The sequence below is a fragment of the Colletotrichum phormii genome, assembly GCF_030913505.1.
Source record: "Colletotrichum phormii strain CBS 102054 chromosome Unknown BDP81scaffold_21, whole genome shotgun sequence".
NCBI lineage: Eukaryota > Fungi > Ascomycota > Sordariomycetes > Glomerellales > Glomerellaceae > Colletotrichum > Colletotrichum phormii.
The window spans coordinates 396,593-415,002 of record NW_026851463.1 but is presented as its reverse complement, the minus strand read 5'-3'; the positions used below and the strand labels follow the sequence as shown (position 1 = coordinate 415,002).

The following is an 18,410-nucleotide window of genomic DNA, read 5'->3' as shown; positions in this document are numbered from 1 at the left end:
TGTCTGCAGACATGTCGAAGTCAAACTCTGAAGCATAGTGGAACAACAGACGCATGACGGGTGCGCTCCCACTCTTCCTCGCCCACCACATCAAACCTCTACCAAGTATATCCCGGCTATCGATTAAGCCTCCCGCAATGGAAAGTAAGTGTTTGACTATTTCTTCGTGCCCGTTGCGGCAGGCTACCGACAACGGAGTCGAACCATACTGATCCGCGGTGTACATGTCTGACGGATTTTGATCGACTAGCCATCGAGTCAATTCGCAATGTCCGCGTGCTGAAGCATAGAAAAGTGGTGTCCTGCCACTGTGGTCTTTATTGCCAGTCTTGCATGTGGGATCCTGAAGAAGCAATTCTACAACTTCTGTATGCCCGCTCACAGCTGCAGCGTGCAGTGGTGTCCACCCGCTATCGTCGGCCAGCCTTCCATCAGCTCCCTCATCGAGGAGCCATTGGACCAATTCAATGCGTCCGTTATATGATGCATCATGTAGAGGTGTCCATCCTATGGCATCAAAAGGTTGTACACATCGTCCTGGTGTCCACTGAGGAGCGCTTCGACGATCTTCTGGTTCTTGGCAAAATGCCCTTCCCTAAGTGGTGCCAATATGGGCCCGTTCCCATCGGAACCGCCCCTATCTCTACCAAGGAGCAGCTTGACAACCTCGTCATGCCTATTCATTGATGCCATATAGATTGGTGTCCACTTATCATCGGTAAGAGCGGTCGAGTCGGCCCCTCTGTCAAGAAATAGCCGGACTATCTCGACAAAGCCCCGATTCGAGGCAACATGTAGCGGCGTCCAGCCTCGATTGGTTACAGCCAAAAGATCAGCTCCTGCGTCCAGTAGTGTCTTGACGATCTCATAATGGCCTTGATCGGAAGCCAAGTGAGTCGATGACCATCCATCATTATTTTCTTGAGATACATTTGCCCCATTCTTTAGGAGCAGCTCAACAACCTCACGGTGTCCACAGTGGGAGGCTGTACTGAGAGGCACTAAACCGCCGTTGTTTGCAACATCAACATCAGCTCCGCTCCGAAGAAGTAAGGCGACCACATTGAGGTGTCCGTAATAAGAGGCTACATTTATCGCTGTCCAGTTGTAGTTGTTGGCAGTCTTCAAGTCAGCCCCTTTCTCAAGGAGGAGTTGGACAACATGAGCGGCGCCCTTATAAGAGGCCTCTATTGAAGGTGTAGATCCCGCATGATTACATGCAGAATTTGCACCCGCATCCAGAAGTATCTTGGACCGTCTGGCATCTCCAGCAGTGCTTGCAATCTCCAAAGCTGTTCGGCCAAACGCGGCTTGTTCGTTCACATCATGATCTCGACTGTGAATGAGATAAAACACAATTTCGTTAAACCCAAGCTGTGTAGCGTAATGTAAGGGACCAGAATAACGCGGTTGGTTCCAAAAATCGGTTCCAAGATGAAGAATTGGACTGTGGGTCTCTATCCATTGGCGCCATACCTCCCAGCTGGGATGATGAACATCAAACAGGGCGTTGGTCAACATGAATAAAGTAGCGTCATTTATATCTCCAGCAGTGGCATGTTGATACCAAGAGTCTGCCGCATAGTGTCGAAATGATCTCTTCACACTTGGCATCGTGCTTTCGCCCTGTATGCTTGTTGCGGTCGATTTTGTTTTCTCTCCGTAGTCCCAGAAGTGGCGGCTGTTAATGTAACGGAGACAGAGCTTTGCTAATCTACTGTTCTGGAGAATTTTGTTCGATAATTGACTGTGGTTCGACATTATCAGTCCCGGGGCTGATTTGTGACATAAGAAATATTGTTTGACCGAGAAGTGAGTCAGATGTACTGTTTTCAACCCCGGCTCAGAGTCCAAGCAGGTGCCGCGGTTCTCCAACAGGGAGCCACAAGGACTCTGAATCTCGCAATCGACAAAATCGTCGTCGATTTCATCAGGTAGCTCATCGACAGTGAATTCTTCGTCATCTTCGTCAATCAGTACGGCTTCGGAAATTTCATTCACAGTCATCGGCCGTATTGAGAAAGCTGCCCACTGTAAGAGCGAATAGGCACGGTTGCGAATCGATTCTGGTAATTTAGATATCCGCGTCCAGTTTCGTTCATAGACGCGATCGAGTCCAGGTGGGATTTCATTGATCGCATCCTCAAGCTGTTTCTTATTCTTCCAGCTGCGCAAGGAGTCCTCGTGTAATTTGACCCATAGAAATTGACCATTGGAACGATCTGCAAGCATTTGAGAAACACTTTCTCTTATGGCGTCATCCTTTCTTGGTATCTTCTTGTCGACAATACTCCTTGAGTATCGAGCAATGTCGAATCGAACGTCGTCAGGGATAATTTTGAGTTCCCCGTATTGTTTTCTGCCAAACATGCCGCTTCGAATCTCGGATTCGTCCCGACTAACAACCAAGATGTGGGAATAGGTGTCAGCGACTGCTTGACTGACATTTCCGAGAAAGGCTCGTAAAGATTTGTCGTCACCTTGCCCCTTACCCATCCAAGTACACTCATCCAAGCCGTCCAAGATGAAAAACGCCCCAGGTACGGCTCGCACAAGTTTCCGAAAGAGTTTGACTATTTTGATCTGCGTGGCGAACTCTTCGTGCTGGGCTAGCCATTTGTCTCGCACCAACTGGTACGCAACTTGGTTACAAGAGGTCAGCTGATGTACCCATGACCGTACTGCCGCATAAGGGTCGTCGCGGCTTTCGAAGTCAGACGACAAGAAGAAGTAGGCCACGGGTGTCTTGGATGTTGACAACAAATGCTCAACGATGTTGGCGCAAAGGACAGTCTTGCCAAGCCCCGCGGGCCCATTGATCCATAGAAGCCTTTCGGCGTTGCCAGATTTCGCGTCTGGAGCGAGCCACTCAACAAATTCGCGGCGTTTCAAAACCCAATCGCATGTCTCTTCTAGCCTTTTTTGCTTGTATTCGTGAAAGAGATCATTCGGTGGTGGGCATGCAAGCCAGGCCCGTAGATCCCGCCGTGTCTCAGCTATAGTCGTAGCAGAGAGTTGTTAGTATACGTCGACGATCAAAGCTACCTAAGGAAGCGAGACTGAAGGACTGTGAGGCACTTACCTTCCATTTCCTTGTCTAATCGAGATAAAGTCTGCCGGAGGTCGTGAAGCCACGTCTGGTTGTCTGTTCATCATTCAGCAAGGTGGTCTAAAGTAGTCAGGTCTGTCTTGGCCTTGGAGCTGATGAATGCATCGCTGGCACTGCAAAGCGGGCCAAGCGACAAGTTCATGAGTCAAGCTCGACCGTGGGAGAAGAAAGGCGCATTTTACGAACCATTTCCAGGCGCAGAAGCCACATCAGACCTACTCCCAGGTCCTCTATTCACTGTTAAGCTATCAGGAGGAACCATGTTATGCAAATGCTGCACGAGAACTCCGAAGTTTTCGACTTGAGAAGCGCGTTTAGCTTTGCCCCTTAGGGACCAAGCAAGTTTTTGCCTCCTCGATTTCGAAGGCTTTTGCAGAGATTGTAGAGATTCAGTGCCGTGAGTCAACGTTGCGATGTCTACTTCAAGCCTGGTTTCTGGCTTCAATATGCGCTGCTGAATAGTAGTCGTTGTGCCACCACAAATTCCCTTGATGACACTGAGAAGTTCCGTAGTCATAAGACGGACCTGAGGTTCATTCAGGGCGGGATGATGGTCGTTCGAGAGCTTCCCTTCCCGGAACCCAACATCGTGAGCCCATTTCTTGAGGCGAAGCTTCTCCGCGTCGAACTGGACAGCGAGTGAACGCGAATCATGGTCGAAGTCTTTATAGATATCGACTCGCTCTATGACATCTAGGCAAGTGCTGAGAATGCCCGCGAGCCCGGCAATACCGACAGCTAATCCGACCGGCTCCATGGTTGTAATTATTGTTGAGAGGATGTGTGATGAGAAATCAGGCTAGTGAGGGGAAGTGCATTCAGTTCTTATCACGCCTGTAACCTCGTTGATTGGGCCTCATGCAGTCATCAGCAGCCAGCCAGGGCATTGATTGGCAGAGAATTGGTGCCACCCAGCGAAGTTTTGTTCCTGCCTGCAATAGGCCAAGTTCAACGTACTTCATACCGTCCCTTGACTGCATTCTCTGGCAAAATATCACTACTAGGCCATCGCGAGGGAAGCAGTGACTAACATTACAGGCTATCCTCTTGTCAACACCACCGGCTCCAACTTGAGGTGGTCAGTGACCTGCTAATTCGACATGTTGAAATTGTACAGTATATCCCATCAACTGCTAAATAATCTAATAATCCGACCCTATTTCCCTTAACTTATATCAGCCTATAAATAATCTCGAAATAGGGCGAAATTAGAGAAAGACTGGAGATGGATGTAGTGACGCCATCCAGCAGTCAATGGGATAATGAGTGCTGTGTGCACTCCTTCATTCACAATGTCCTTCATAAGTCAAGCCAATAGCTGATCAGTTGCATTAGACCTTGGACAGAAACTTCGAACATGGATGGTGGGTGCCGAGGGTGTGGTGTTGTCCTGACTACCGGGCACTAATATTTTCCACTTGGAGGAAGAGGGAAAAAATGGACATGATGGTGATGGCACTAGCGCAAAAGACGGCGCTTCCAAATTTCAATGAGCAAAAACATCATCGATGCGAAAAGTGAGTACTTACTTACACATCGTCTTTTCTCTACAGTATCTTACCTTACACTAAGGTAAAGTACATGTAGGTACTTATGTACAGCGGGCAAATATCGCCCAACCAACGACAGCCTCAAATGAGCTCGAGCTCCCACCAAGAAGGATACCCAGCGTGGTACCTTCGATATCAAGAAAAACTTACTACTTCTAATCTGCCGTACACAACCCCGAGCATTTATGACGATGACCTGTCGAGCCTCGCGACCAGCGCCAGAAGTTCTCCTGCATGCTTTTGCCCCAGCGGCGTAGAGGAGGCCGACTGCAATTGCAATGAGAGATTAGAGGCATACAAAAAAGAGTGTTCGGCATGACCTGCAAGACGAACGAAGGCGACAGGTTCAAGGAAGCAAATATCGAACGCGAGTGCCGCAAATGGGAACATCGACTCCAGAGAGACTTAATCAGGGCGCACAATGAAGTCAATCAGGGAAGGGATGGACGCGGCGCTTCAGAAGGCATCACTCAAGAAAAAGATACGACTCCGCCTCCCAATAACTCGAGATGTTACAAGAATGTGCACATACCGATTGTTCACCGTGGAGGAGATTGATACACCGATACCCGAGAAAGACACGGGCGATTACTCCCATGATCCGTTTATCGGGTGGCGGGAATTTTACTTATGGGAGCAAGATATCCCTTATCCGGATGGTATTCCTGCGAAAGCACGTGAAGCCATCAAGAGAACAAAGTCTTTCGTCATGGGCAATCCAAAGCTCTTGGAGGGGGAGCTTCTAATCAGACCTGGCCTTACCTTCGGCGTCGTTGACTTCGTTTGTCCGCGGACCGCGGGTCTCTACGACATGAATCCACTTCGTTGGTGGGAAGGTCACAAGATGGAAGTTCAATTCATCAACAATGACTACCTAGTCCTAGATTTGGACTCTACCATCGCCTTTGAGAACAGGTTTGATGACTCACGGATACCTTGGCCGTCAACTGTCAAGCCTATACCGCTTTTACGGAGTCTTATGGACTGAGAAACGTGGTGAAGAGTGGGCATGGGATGGGGAATAGGAAACGACCACCGTCACCTAGGGAGACATACTTTGAGCTCAATCATCCAATGGGGGCACATTATGTCGTACGGTATATATGGCGTTAATTGCTGCCCGTAATTAACGGCGTCGTTTTTGCGACACATTACGATTCTCGGTACTCTCAATGGGGCATGTAATCAACTCTATCGATCGAACACTAGCGCCTAGAATTTTCCTATGACAGTGGCATTACGCGCCGTTGAGGCAAGCTTCAGTATGACCTCTTCTCCCTTCCACTCCGTCGCGCCACCATCGACAGTGACGTTCTTCAGCTGGCTTCCCTCCGGGACCCGCAGCTTAACCCACACTTCAGCTGGAGGCGCCCTGGTGAAGCCTAGCACCGTAGTGATGGTACCAGCCTTCTCGTCCAACTGCATATCGAGGTCGACCAGGCCCCATTTGGTCGGGGCCCTCTGGACTGCGACCTGACCCTTGCTAAGCCACTTTCTCGGAACGCCTCGTCCAACAAGCAAAGCCTCCTTGTCGGGGTGATCGAATAAAAACGCTGCCCTGAGCAGAACGGGAACTGTAAACTGCGAAGGCTGACAGTATGTGCTGGAACCACCTCCAGTTCCGGCAACTTCAGCCGCAAGCCATAGGCCCCTGTTATAGACGTGGTATCTATGAGAGTACAAGAAGAGAGCAAACTCGTCAAGGCGGTCCTGGAGAAGCAGCGACAATGCGTAGCCGTAAGAAATGAAGCCTAGAATGTCGCGGGTATCGGCTCTGAGAGGCATCACGTTGGCGACCACACCCACGCTGGTGATTCCGTAAGCGCGCATGGAGTCAATCACCATGTCGGTATGGTTCGATGAGAGCACTGATGCCTGAAGCATTTCCGAGTAGACGCGGTGTGACCACCGCTGAGAGGACGCATCCCCCTTTTCGGCCAAGTCCTCGAGAACATGGGTCGTCTCATTCGGCAGAACAGGAACGTAAGCAGGCGTGAAGTTCCTCTGAATCCATTGGTCCAATTTCAGGGATGTCTGGTTAATGAGCTGTTCAGCTCGAGCGTTCCAGTCGTTGGCATGGTCAGCAAACGTCTCAATCTTGCTGAGATCCTTCAGACCGCGAGCAGCGAACGCCGCGTTGTTCCAGTATGGCTTCTCAAATCGCCATGCATCATTTCTCAATGCAGCATCAGACTCGCTCCAGCCAGAGATGAGGCCGTAGTACGGATCATCTTTGGGGAGCTTCAAGTTCTCGTCTTGGCGGGTTGTGAGCATGTTGGCCCAGGCAAGGATCTTTGTTTTGTACTTTTCGGGGAACGCAGTGTCGCCCGTGTACTGCACATAGCGCGCGATCAGAGAAAGCGACATGCCGAACTGGGGCACAGCAGGCCCACGCATCTTGATGGCTCCGTTGTCGTAGGTATACCAGTCCATGTAGTTCTCAAGGATGGCCTTGGCCTGAGTAAACCGTCCCCAGGCCAAGTTGGCTGTGAGAGACATGGTCATGATGTCTTGGAAGCCGTCGTACTCTGATCCACCGTAGTCGCGTTCGAAGGCACCGTACCTTGGAGTGACACCTCCAGCGCGATTAACAAGCTCCATACCAAAGGCATGTTTCCCCATATCAGACCAACTCATGTCCGGCAGAGTCAAAGAAATCTCGTCCTTAACATGTGAGTCCCAGTAGTCCGCGAATCGCATCAGAGCAGGGTAATAGTCATCGGCGGTGGGATGCGCCTTCAACGGCAGGAACTGCTTGTAATCCAGCGCGTACTTCTGTGCACGCAGGACTCCGCCCTTGACATACTTGATTGAGAACCAAATGTGAACAATATCGGGATCTGGAGAGTCGATGTCGGCGAAGGTCGTGATATCAACCCAGTCGGTTGTGTCGACAAGGCCGCGGTAAATCTTTCGAGAAGCAGGCATCCATCCGTTGAGCAGGCCATCGAAAGTGTAGTTCGAGTGAGTTCCGTCCGCGGCCTCCAACATGTCATCCCAAGGGGCGTAGTTCTTTGTCACAGACTGCCAGTCGAGGGCCATGGTGTCGTTTGCCTGGACGTTTCCGAGGTACACATCCCATGGCAGGAAGGACAAGTCGATGACATCGCGAACGTGTTCCTCAATCGGCTCGCCATCTTGAAGAAGACGCTCTGCCAACACATCATTTTGCTTGAGATTGACATCGTTTGCAGGATCCAAGCCAAAGTAAGCGTCTACTGTCCGGTTGATAGATACGGACTCATCTGTGGAGGCTTCAACGTATCGCTTGATTTCTCTGCGTGTTCCAGAAGCTGACACCAGGACTAGCGGGCCGTCGAATCGAGTGATGTCTTCGTAAGCTGTCCATGTTTCCCCCTTGTAAGCGAAGGTGTCGATGGATGTTAGTCCATCGACGGTCTTTTTTTGTCGAGGATTCAAATGATCCGTGGTGGTGCTGCCGGCAAACCCAATGTAGTCATCGTTCGACAGTTGCGACACCTCATGATACGGTTTTGGGTGTTTGACTGAACCTCTCCCGGCCAGAGATGTTAAAATGAATGAAGAAAAAACGAGTGACTTGATAAAAGAGTGACGAGGCATGATTGCAACTTTTGCCCAAAGGACACCTAAAATCCCCAGTACAACCTGGCCTGCAATTCAAGCAAGATCGTCGCGACTAGGGGGTCTTCATTGATTTATACGACACAGTAGTCATCGACTGCCGGAAGAACCGGGAGTATCACGGGCACTTCGTCCGGGAGCTGACTACAATTACACCGAGTCAGACAGATGCGCTAGGAAACATTAATTGACATTATGCAGTTTTACCGGGGAGAAGTCACCTTCTTCCACAGCTCTTGTGAGGAAACGAACCGAAATCTCCCCATCCCAAAATTGAAGGAAATGAGGCATGGGGTTTCGAGAACTCTCTTATATTGGATGAGGTTTTTGTCGGATTGGAAGTCCAATTCGACCGCGGATAAGGGCAAGAGCATGGGCCACCTCGAGGTGGTACAATTAGACCGCGACTACCCAACCAACCTACGGTTGGAATCTCCCTTTTACACATTACGCAGAATCAATCAATACAGAGATATTGATACTTCGTCACCCCCAGGACCCTACGGTTCGAACCAACTTCCCTGTGATAGGGATACCAACAGTTTTACTTCGTGAGAGCTAGCCGGTGTAAGAAGGTGTAAGCTTCTTTGCTCCCGAAAACCACAACTAACCGCGCGCTCTCTAGCTCCCGGCCCCTTTGAAGGTTCACAGCTTCCAAAACGCTATTTCTAACTTCTCTAATTCTCTGAACTTGGCAATTCTCTCCACGCACGCTACTTAACATACCCAATGAATCCACAGGAGATGATGTTCTTTCCCGCAAGTTCCGGGTAAGATGGAAACGGGCCAAGATATTAGAGTTGACAGGGATACCCCGTGGACTCAGACTATGTGACCGCTGTTTAGCGCAGAAACGCCCCCTTTGGTGGAGTTCATTGACCGCGTTGCAGTGAGTGTCGGCAGCTCACAGCAGCGAAGGGCTCGGAGGGCCCCCGATTTTCAGGGCCTACACTGCAGGCGACATGCCGTCCGCATCTGTGGATGAAGTTCTTGGTCGCTATCGATCCGACAACTGACATCGATGAGATCTAAGCAAGAAGTTGACGATTACTTGTGGAAATGACCTTGAACTAATTTGAAGTCACCCACTGCTATGTATGTTCAGACGCAAGCCCAAGACTTTCGACGACCGCACTACGTCAGCACTGTGGTCGTAACTGAGACATACGGGTCAGCCTTCTATGCATATCCAGCGACGGGATGGTAGTTCATCAAGCTGGGATTCCCAAATCCACTACCACTGATAATTACAGCCAAACCCTTGTGACGCTTATTCACAATTTACTCAGTGGCTAGCAATGCTCATCTGAAAACATCGATTTCGTGGTATTATACAGCGCATCGAGCAACTCTACAGCTTTTTGTCATTAATTGTACATCCAAGGACAACCGCTTCCGTCCATACTCTCGAAACCCGTTCCATCCTGAAGCCAATCCTGCCCCAAAAACATACAATCATTGCCGCTTTGGTCCAGCGACAGCTGTTCGTGGAAGCCAATATCAGGTGGCATCTCAAATACAGACTTTGTGGCAGGCTGTTGGCCCTTTTTCATATCCATAAACTCCCCAAGCTCCTCCAGTGGAGAGAAATCAATATCGAGAAAACCAGATACACCTGGCCGAATCGCACATCCAGAGTTCATCGTGTTCCCAACCTCTTGCGCCGCCCTGTTCGTCTCAGCGGCCCTCTTCTCGGCCTCTTTCGCCGACCTCCATTTTTCGATCAGGCCTTCCAGCTCGGTACCAGCCTTGTGCGCCACAGGGTACGACTTTCCAAGCTCGGACAACGCTTCGGTGGAGCTCTGGAGGAGGACCTCGTGGTTTCCTGGTTGTGCTGCGCGGAGGTTGAGGAGATGGATGCTACCCGCGATGAAGATGAAGTGAACGACTGATGGCGGCATCTGCCTCATGTTGAAAGACCGCCTGTAGGTGGTTGCGAGCTTCGTAATGTTTGCTGCTGCTGTGGCGCATGCGTGTGTAGAGTTCAGAGGTGACGAGCTCATGTCGTCGATGTCGAGAAACTTTGAAGAGAATCGGAGGAATGGTCGGTGGAGCAGAATGAGAGCGAAGTAAAAGTTCATCCTGCGTGTTTCATTAGCTACAAACCCCCTCAGCTAGGCTGGATGTTTAAGGTACTTACTGTAAGATGAAGACATGGGGCTGTGCCAAGATGTTTGAGTCACTGGACCATGTCAGGCTCTTAGGAAGATCATGATGCCACTGCCATAGGGCTCTGTGAAGTTGAGATGCTTTCAATCGCATCTCACCTGTCGATGAATGACGTCTTTGACGGTGGATACTAATCAGTATCTTAGAGCACAGCACTGAGAGTGTGGAGGTGTGGTGTAAGAGTAATGAAGTCGATTGGGCGTCTTCTTTGTCAACGCTTGTTACTTGTCGTTCAGGTACAGGAATGGAGATGTCCCACTCCATAAACGAGTTTGGACGCCCACAGTAAGCGCTGAAGAGACTGATTACAATCAAAGGTTAGCCATTGCTAATTTGCTTTTGGAGGTCAACAATATTCCCCTGATACACTTACTTGTCTTCAATATGGCAGCCCCAAAATACTCTCCTCCTGAGTTCTGCCATCTCCTGACTCATCTTGCCAGACGAAACAGCTTTGGAACAGTCAAGATGTAGACCCAATTTACTTGCCATCCTGAAAGCAATGCCTGTGGCAAAATAAACTCATTAGCAGCTGAAACTTGTCGATGGTTGAGAACAGTCTTACCGCTGTACATCCAACCAAGAGAGTTGTCCTTCATAGCCCCATAGCGAGAGCCAAGTATTAATGCCGCCTGGACAGTGGAAATGGTCGGGTGGTCCATTTCGAGATCAAACATTGAGCGCGCTCGCTTCGCAAAAGTCTCTCCGGCAACACCGCCGGTAGAAGTAGAGTACCGCACAACTCCCTTATCAAGACTAATCATCGATGCCAGGGCCATGATCGCGTACAGCAGACATGGGGTGTAGTAGTTTCGATCGCCGTGGTGTCCCTCACTATCATCCCAGATTTCTCTATGGCCGAGGAATAAAGCACGGTCAATGACAAGGAGATGAGATGATTGCCATTTCCAGAAGAGGTCTAGTAAGTGGGAAACAATGGGCTCTGGCTCGGGAAAGCTTTCGAGGGCACCGCGGGCTTGTTGGCTTGAGTCGTCCTCAAAGGAAGGGCCTTCCCCGCGTGGACTCCTTGAGCGGGTCTGGTTCTCCGAGTACGGGAATAGGGTCGAAGAGCCCAGGAATTGGTCAAAGTCATGCATGCTATCGGGTGTTCCCATCTCCTCCATGACGGGAGGGAAGCCCTCAGAGACGCAGTCAAACTCTGGTCTGCTTGGGCCTGAAAAGGAGATGGATCGAATGCCATTGTGCGTGATGTCGTCAGTCTTCGGTCTGTTTTGGCCCGAGAAGGAGACAGATCGAGAGTGTGAGGCGGGGTGAAGGTCCTGTTGCGACGTCACAGCCCAATTGCTTTGTGCTCCCTCTGGAGGGGAGATAGATATCGTCATGTTTTGAGTCCCCGGACTTGAAGAGCTGGCAGGACTCGGAAAGGCACGTGTCCTCGCATCCTGATAGTTGGCGACAATCCGCCGTGCCTGTTCCATCAGACAATCTGAATCGTCATCCGCCTTATGCCGCGAAGGCGGCAGCTCTGGGTTCTTGTTGGTACTCTCGGACCGGGAAACGTTCTTAACGAACTCCTCTAATGCCTGCATTCGCCGTTGCAGTGCTTTTGTCTCGTTTGGCTGGCGTTGGCTACGCTTGTCCTCGCCGTACCGGACCTCGCACTTTTCGTTCTTGTTCCGACATGAGGTGCAGGACCGGTCCAGTCGGTCCCCCGAGCTCAAAATCTGAGAGATGTCGCATCGTCTCTTGTCCTTCTTGCATCGTACGCATGCGAAACTCGCGCGGCTCGCGTGTCGGTCTCGGGTCATGATTGGAGTTGTTGGAAGTTGTCAAACTGCGATTAATCTCTTCCTTCTCCAGTCAGCGTGTGGGATGTGTGTGCGGGTAGAGAAGATTGAAAGATTTGGATCTCGTGGGGGGAGGGCGGTCACGATGAGCAACAAAGTAAGGTACGTGGGGGCAGAATGGGCCCAGAAAAAAAGTGCAACACACGACAGCTAACTTTGTTTTGTTGGTCACGATCTGCTAGTCTGAAGAGCAGAAACGGCGAGCATAAAGAGCCCCGGCATTACCCATCTCGGATTAGGACCCTTCGTCCCAGCACAAATCGCAACACACCCCCCCAGGTAAGGATGATGGTAAGCGTGCCTATATCCCCATGTCATTGGAGAAGGTCAGCCAATTGTCGTCAACCAACAACATTGGCACTGCAATGAGGTACGTGGAAGGCGAGAGCTGTTTCTCGGCAGCTACCAGGGCGGCACGAACACCGGACACCAGTGACCAAACGCCGGGCAGTCCGGTTAATCGTGGGATGAGGGGGAGGCAAACGGCAGAAATTGACAGACTCCCAGGGGTTCTACTTGTAAGACATCCTTGTGGAGTGTTTGGCTCTTTCAGTTCCCGTCTTGTCAGTTGTTGGCCCTGGTTGATATGTATGCATGGACTTCTCATGGCTCCGATCTCGGCATGATCGCTCGTACGAATTCCATTATCGAGGGACTCGAATCTGAGATGCGTATCAGTCTATCCAAACTCCCGGTGTCAGCATTGAGCTATTCGTTTGCAAAGACTCACGGTGAGCAGAACGTCGTTAGGTCCATCAATAGGAGCCTCAAGTCCCCAAAAATCCTTGCCCCCGCGAACCCCCAGACTCCGCAAGTTGGACCCCCTTGAACTCAAAAAGGATTGACCCGGCCAACCCGCCACTCTGATCACGTCTGTGCCCCGGACCTCGGATTGCCCAAATAGGTAACCCGGCGCATACGATTTCCCCGGGACCCTCAAGCGCCCCCATAGTTCCGGGTCTAGTCTCATCTAACAACAAAACATCCGCGACGTTGAGGTTGGTAAGTCCCAGTTTTCCTTCCAATATCCAAAAGTCTGGACCTCAGGAGGTCAAGATCGCATGACCACGTCAAGGAACAAGTCAAGAGCTCAAGCTACCCGGGAAGCACGAACAGCTTGAGCCTTGAAGCCTCGAACAGCACCCCAAGAGATCCGGTCGCTGGAACACATATGCGGGGCAGGCCCCGCAAGATGTGTTCATGTGTACAGCTTTCCTTCCCGGGGGCAAAGGACAGACGGTGGGAGTGTGTCATAACTAATACGAAGCCTGCGGAAATGTGGCAATCATCCACGTTCCTACGGCTTCCCCCCTCCCGGAAGAATGCCCCGGATGTGAGCCGCAGCCAATGCGAACGGTGCGGAGACGTGGCAAAACTTTTCCGCAATCCTGGGGAAAGGGGTCCTGCTGATGTTGCATCTATTTGAGAAAGTCGAGCCGCTGACCCTCTGAACCCCGGTTTCCATGGCCTGCCTTGGGGAAATTAGCGTGTGTTCGGGAGCGGAGCCTCCGCCGAGCCGAGTCCCCGAACCGAAGTCATCCGGTCAACATGGACGAGGGCAGTGCCAATGCTATCGTGAGGTGGTCTTTGGGCAGGTTGGGCAATGGTCTGGTGGGAACGCAATCACAGTCAATCAATTCTTACGAAGTTGCCTTGAGACCGCTGTGTTGTCGGTGACCCAAGTGATGAACAAATTGCGCTGGTTGTTGCCGGGAGTCATGCTACCTATTTGGAAGTTACATGTATGAACTTGATGCTGACAAGGTGACACAGTCAAAGGATGACTCTGCCGAAGATCAAAGGGGGATGATGTGAGCGTGCTCGAATGGGGACCGAGTTACCTATTGATTCACAAAAGCCTGCTTGACTGCTTGTCAACTCTTGAAATCATTAAACAGCTCTCGGCTACAACAAATTTCACTTCGTCGGCCTGTTCCAGCTTGGCTGTTAGGCCCCCGCTGCCTCGATTGGTAGATCTGATCTGCCACAAGGACCTGACAGCTTGACAGCTTGATGGCATATGCTGCTCCCCTGTCTTTTCCGGCAACTCGGGCGACCCTCAGGAACGGTCAGTCTGATCCCGACAACGTGGGTGGTCGCCGGCAGATGAGAGAGCTAAGCTTCTGGGCAACGCCTTAGTCTGCCATGTGTAAAGTGCTTGCATCTCGCTCGAACCCCTGGCATCTCTGGTCAATTGACGAATCAAGCGTCGAGATGAAATAGTCAACTCGGAATGATGCTGTCATACAAGCGCCGAGGCTGCTCATGGATCATAGTGTCAGGGGCAGGGGTTGCGGGTTGCGAATTGCAGCTTTCTGCTTCGTTAAGAGCTGGCTTGGCAAGATAGAGTACTGCCGTGGCCTTGAATGTGAGGTTCTTGAGTGACGATTTTCGTGGTGTTTGTAGTTGGTAACTTAGTGTATAGCGCATCTATTCGCTTGTCCCGGGCCAGCTCAGGAGTTGCAACTAGCAACTTGCAGAGCTCCATACTCACTCAAATAGTCGTAAGGCCCAGCCTTATAATATGTCATTTCTGGGCATCTCATTATGGAACCAACACGAAGTCATAAATCACCGTTATGGGGAAGACCGTCAGTTGTACATCAAGTATACCAGTGTAGAATAGCGGTGACTTGAGGTGAGTGCTTAAATGAGGCTTCACGATGTTTAAGTTGTCCATACCTAGACACATTTGGCGAAGTTTCATGAAAACGCTTTGGAACGACGACTCACAGAGCTACTAGAGAGATTGCAGGAATTTGAAGTTGAATGATTTTAGTAAATTCAAATCTAACGCTAAATTATGTAGGAAATTGAAGGCACCTCAAGCCATGCCGGACTGCAAGCCCTTGATTGCAACCATCGCACCCCAGGCACCAGGGTCAGGGTGGAACGATGTATCCTTTCCAGACGCCGCAACATACGTAGCGCGACCCAGCTTCGCCTTGGTCTTTCTGGTGTACTCGGCCCCCTCGACCGCTGCCTCGACCGCTCCCTCGAAGCCCTTGTTGCGAATCGCATCGACAAAGGGGATCAACGTATCCAAGATGGTCCGGTCTCCGATCTTAGCGGGTGTGTAGTGGCTCAGGTGCTCCAGAGCAGACGTGAGCGCTAGTGTCCAGAGAGGCAAGATACCTTGCGACTTTGCCAGCGACGCGTTCTCTTCTACAGAGTTGCTAAGCGAAACGAAGAAGATGCCGAGGATACCCCCAAGCGTGCCACCCATTTTGCTCTCAACAATGTCTTCCAGCTCGTGAAGAACCGAGACGATCGATCCTTCAGCTGCGATGCCCTTGTTGTCTAGAGCATCAAGGAGATGCGACGCGCCTGTCTTGAGTGTCTCACCGCAGTCGCCGTCACCCATCACCATGTCCCACTTTGTCAAGTCGGGCTCGGCTTCGACAACCGCCAGGCAAGCCTTGTTCAGCATAGACTTTAGCGTTGCCGGGTCCATCCTGACGTCACGGTCTGCTTCGATCTTCTTTGGCTCCTCGGGAGGTGACTTTACGAACTGGAGTTTTCTGTCACGGCGGACAGCTTGAGCTCCGGCCATCGACTCCCAGTGTGTGTTGGTCTTGAGGTCAGCGAATTGGAAGATTTGCTCTGCTGAGAAGCTGCATTTCTTCGATGCCGCTGTGATGTTCATCAGGGAAATTGAGAATGCAGGTGCGTTGAGAGAGGTTTCGAGAGGGCCGGAGTACACTCTCGCAGGCCTAATGTTCCACTTTGTGTCAAGCTGCTCAAGGAGCTCGTCGACCAAAGCGCCCATTTCCAGGTAGGAGATGCCTCCAAAGTTGCTGACGAGAAGGATTGTCTCGTCGTCGTTGTTGAACTTGATATACGCCCGGTCGTGATCCTCTTGGTCCAAGCAGTACCGCAGCAGCTGGTCAATCAGACCCTCTGCAGACGGCGCAGGCGAGACCTTGCTGTAGCCAGGCTCATTGTGAGGTCCAGTTCCAACCTCTACCTCGTCAGCGCCCAGACGAGCGTGCTCTGTGCGCCCTGGTACGTGGCAGTGGTCCATGGTGGCCGCGATGGACACAATCTCAGACTCGACGGAAACACCGAGCTTGTGGATATCATCGAGAGTGCCAGCCTTGACGCCGGCCGCTCCACTGATGACTTTGAGAACACCAATCTGCCCGGCAAGACCTCTGCGTCCTACCAAGCTACCACCAGCCTTTCCAACAGACACATCGTCGCCGCAGATGATCATGCGGCAGTTGTGCCCGCGACTCCGTGCCTTTTCGGCAGCGAGGCCAAAGTGGAGGCAGTCGCCGGTGTAGTTTGTGATGACGAGGATAGTGCCGACGTCTGAAGGCACACGCTCAATGGCAGACTGAATTTGCTTCGCGGACGGGCTGGCAAAGATGTCTCCGGACACGGAAGCCGCCAACATGTTGTTGCCGACATAACCTGCCCACGCGGGCTCGTGACCGGAGCCACCGCCAGAGATGATGCTGATTTTGGACTTGTCGTATGTTGAGTCAAAGACCACACGGTTTGACTGGTCCAGACCAAGGGAAGGGTTGTATGAGATGAAACCTCTGAGGGACTTATCAACGAGTCCCTCCGAGGAGGTGAAGATGTGGCGGTCGGACATGGCTCGTGATGATGCTTCTATCTGTAAGTGTAGAGGTATTGGGTGTCGATGGAGCTAATAAAACAAGTTGCAACAATGACCAGAATGCGCTTCCTCTGATGTTGAAGTTCAATTTGACTCTAACTTTTCCTACAGATAAGCTCATTCTGTTGCCGAACGCTCGATATCATATGTGGTGTGGTCGGTTGATGGTGTGCGATTTTCCGGGGACCCAGTAAATCGGCCGTAGGTGCGTCTCGACCCCGGATTTCCGCTGCGGAAGATCGGCTAGGGGGTGAGCCATCCGCGACAAATCACACCCACACCGATGCACATGACGGTCTCTACGCTTTATAAGTATTGCAAGTCGTGGTTACGGCCTTTGGTACTTCTTGATGCTCATCTCCCTACATCCGAAACCCCTAAGAAGCCTCCATTTCCAAATCCCGTCATCCAGCTTCACCACCCCACATCATACAAGAACATCAAGATGGGCAGCAACCCCGTTTCCAAGTACCGCATTGTCGTCGGATGCGACGTAAGTCGTCAAACTCGCTTTACTTCTCATAAGTTTAGACTGACACATGAACAGGAGGCTGGCATCAAGTACAAGGACACAATCAAGGCCGACTTTGAAAAGGACGCTCGCGTCGAGTTCGTCGAGGATGTCGGAAGCCATGACGGCGCAGACAAGACGGCGTACCCTCACAGAGCCGCGGCCGCCGCTCAAATGGTAGCCGACGGCAAGGCCGACCGCGCACTGCTCATCTGCGGCACAGGACTCGGCATGGCCATCGCCGCCAACAAGATCAAGGGCATCCGCGCTGTGACGGCACACGACAGCTTCAGCGTCGAGCGTTCAATTCTCAGCAACGATGCCCAAGTGCTGTGTATGGGTGAGAGAGTCATTGGTTTGGAGCTTGCGAGGCGGCTTGCAAAGGACTGGCTTGGGTACACATTCGACCCTACGAGCAACAGTGCTGAAAAGGTTCACGTCATCAAGAGTCTGGAGGCCACTGCATGAAGCAGGCAGGTAGTTGCATTTCATTTCAATTACGATTAATAAAAGCGTTCATTTCGTTCGTCGTTTATCCTGAATCGCGGCATTCGCGATGACATACTGAGTTCTTGTGGATATCTGATCTCGTGCCCTGTGCTCTCATCTCACACCCAAAGTCGTTGAGATTTCGCAATCACGCCATTATCCATCCAGACTTAGTAGAACGATAAAACATATTGATTCGTCTCACATGTACGCCTCGGCGCGCAGTGACTGAGGCTACATGCAGAACCTGACAGACTGATCCAGGACCGTGGTATGAAGTGACAGATTCGAGGCCAAAGTACAACCCTACTTAGTACTAAATCATAGAAAAAGTACTTAAGACTGCATGAACAGCCACCATCCTAATTTTATTTCCTTTCACTCATTTTGTTCATTCTCACAAGCGTGACCAGTGAGGCGACGGAAAGCCCGCGGCAAGCTCGATTAGCATTGAGACTCTAAGAGCAGCAATAAGTGGATGGTTCCAGGTGAGCTGGTTGTTTATTCACAGGATAGCCTAAAACTCCTTGACTCCAATCTTCAG

General features: G+C 51.2%; 6 protein-coding genes across 6 annotated transcripts; 2 read left to right on the top strand and 4 right to left on the bottom strand.

Annotated features, from left to right (window-relative positions):
* Window positions 1–366: 366 nt before the first annotated feature.
* On the bottom strand, window positions 367–3,866 carry BDP81DRAFT_499541 (uncharacterized protein; the record flags this gene model as incomplete). Its single annotated transcript, XM_060595490.1, has 3 exons — window positions 367–2,996; window positions 3,083–3,145; window positions 3,296–3,866. The coding sequence occupies 3 exons, from the start codon at window positions 3,864–3,866 to the stop codon at window positions 508–510; spliced, it is 3,123 nt and encodes a 1,040-aa protein (XP_060441147.1). The 3' UTR covers window positions 367–507.
* Window positions 3,867–5,080: 1,214 nt separating this feature from the next.
* Window positions 5,081–5,767, top strand: BDP81DRAFT_474518 (uncharacterized protein; the record flags this gene model as incomplete). Its single annotated transcript, XM_060594691.1, has 1 exon — window positions 5,081–5,767. One exon carries the CDS (start codon window positions 5,081–5,083, stop codon window positions 5,645–5,647), a length of 567 nt encoding a protein of 188 aa, XP_060441146.1. The 3' UTR covers window positions 5,648–5,767.
* BDP81DRAFT_99635 (uncharacterized protein) lies at window positions 5,515–8,333 on the bottom strand. Its single transcript, XM_060596562.1, has one exon. The coding sequence runs from the start codon at window positions 8,239–8,241 to the stop codon at window positions 5,872–5,874; it is 2,370 nt and encodes a 789-aa protein (XP_060441145.1). The 5' UTR covers window positions 8,242–8,333; the 3' UTR covers window positions 5,515–5,871.
* A 1,211-nt stretch (window positions 8,334–9,544) lies between these two features.
* On the bottom strand, window positions 9,545–12,375 carry BDP81DRAFT_99622 (fungal-specific transcription factor domain-containing protein). Its single transcript, XM_060596561.1, has 4 exons — window positions 10,997–12,375; window positions 10,805–10,937; window positions 10,403–10,732; window positions 9,545–10,344 (listed from the first exon to the last, which is right to left on the bottom strand). Exons 1-4 carry the CDS (start codon window positions 12,198–12,200, stop codon window positions 9,630–9,632), a joined length of 2,382 nt encoding a protein of 793 aa, XP_060441144.1. The 5' UTR covers window positions 12,201–12,375; the 3' UTR covers window positions 9,545–9,629.
* A 2,622-nt stretch (window positions 12,376–14,997) lies between these two features.
* Window positions 14,998–16,979, bottom strand: BDP81DRAFT_436254 (dihydroxyacetone kinase). Its single transcript, XM_060591117.1, has one exon. It carries the CDS (start codon window positions 16,840–16,842, stop codon window positions 15,064–15,066), a length of 1,779 nt encoding a protein of 592 aa, XP_060441143.1. The 5' UTR covers window positions 16,843–16,979; the 3' UTR covers window positions 14,998–15,063.
* A 197-nt stretch (window positions 16,980–17,176) lies between these two features.
* BDP81DRAFT_436253 (ribose 5-phosphate isomerase) lies at window positions 17,177–17,912 on the top strand. Its single transcript, XM_060591116.1, has 2 exons — window positions 17,177–17,359; window positions 17,414–17,912. Exons 1-2 carry the CDS (start codon window positions 17,312–17,314, stop codon window positions 17,843–17,845), a joined length of 480 nt encoding a protein of 159 aa, XP_060441142.1. The 5' UTR covers window positions 17,177–17,311; the 3' UTR covers window positions 17,846–17,912.
* The last annotated feature ends 498 nt before the right edge of the window (window positions 17,913–18,410 follow it).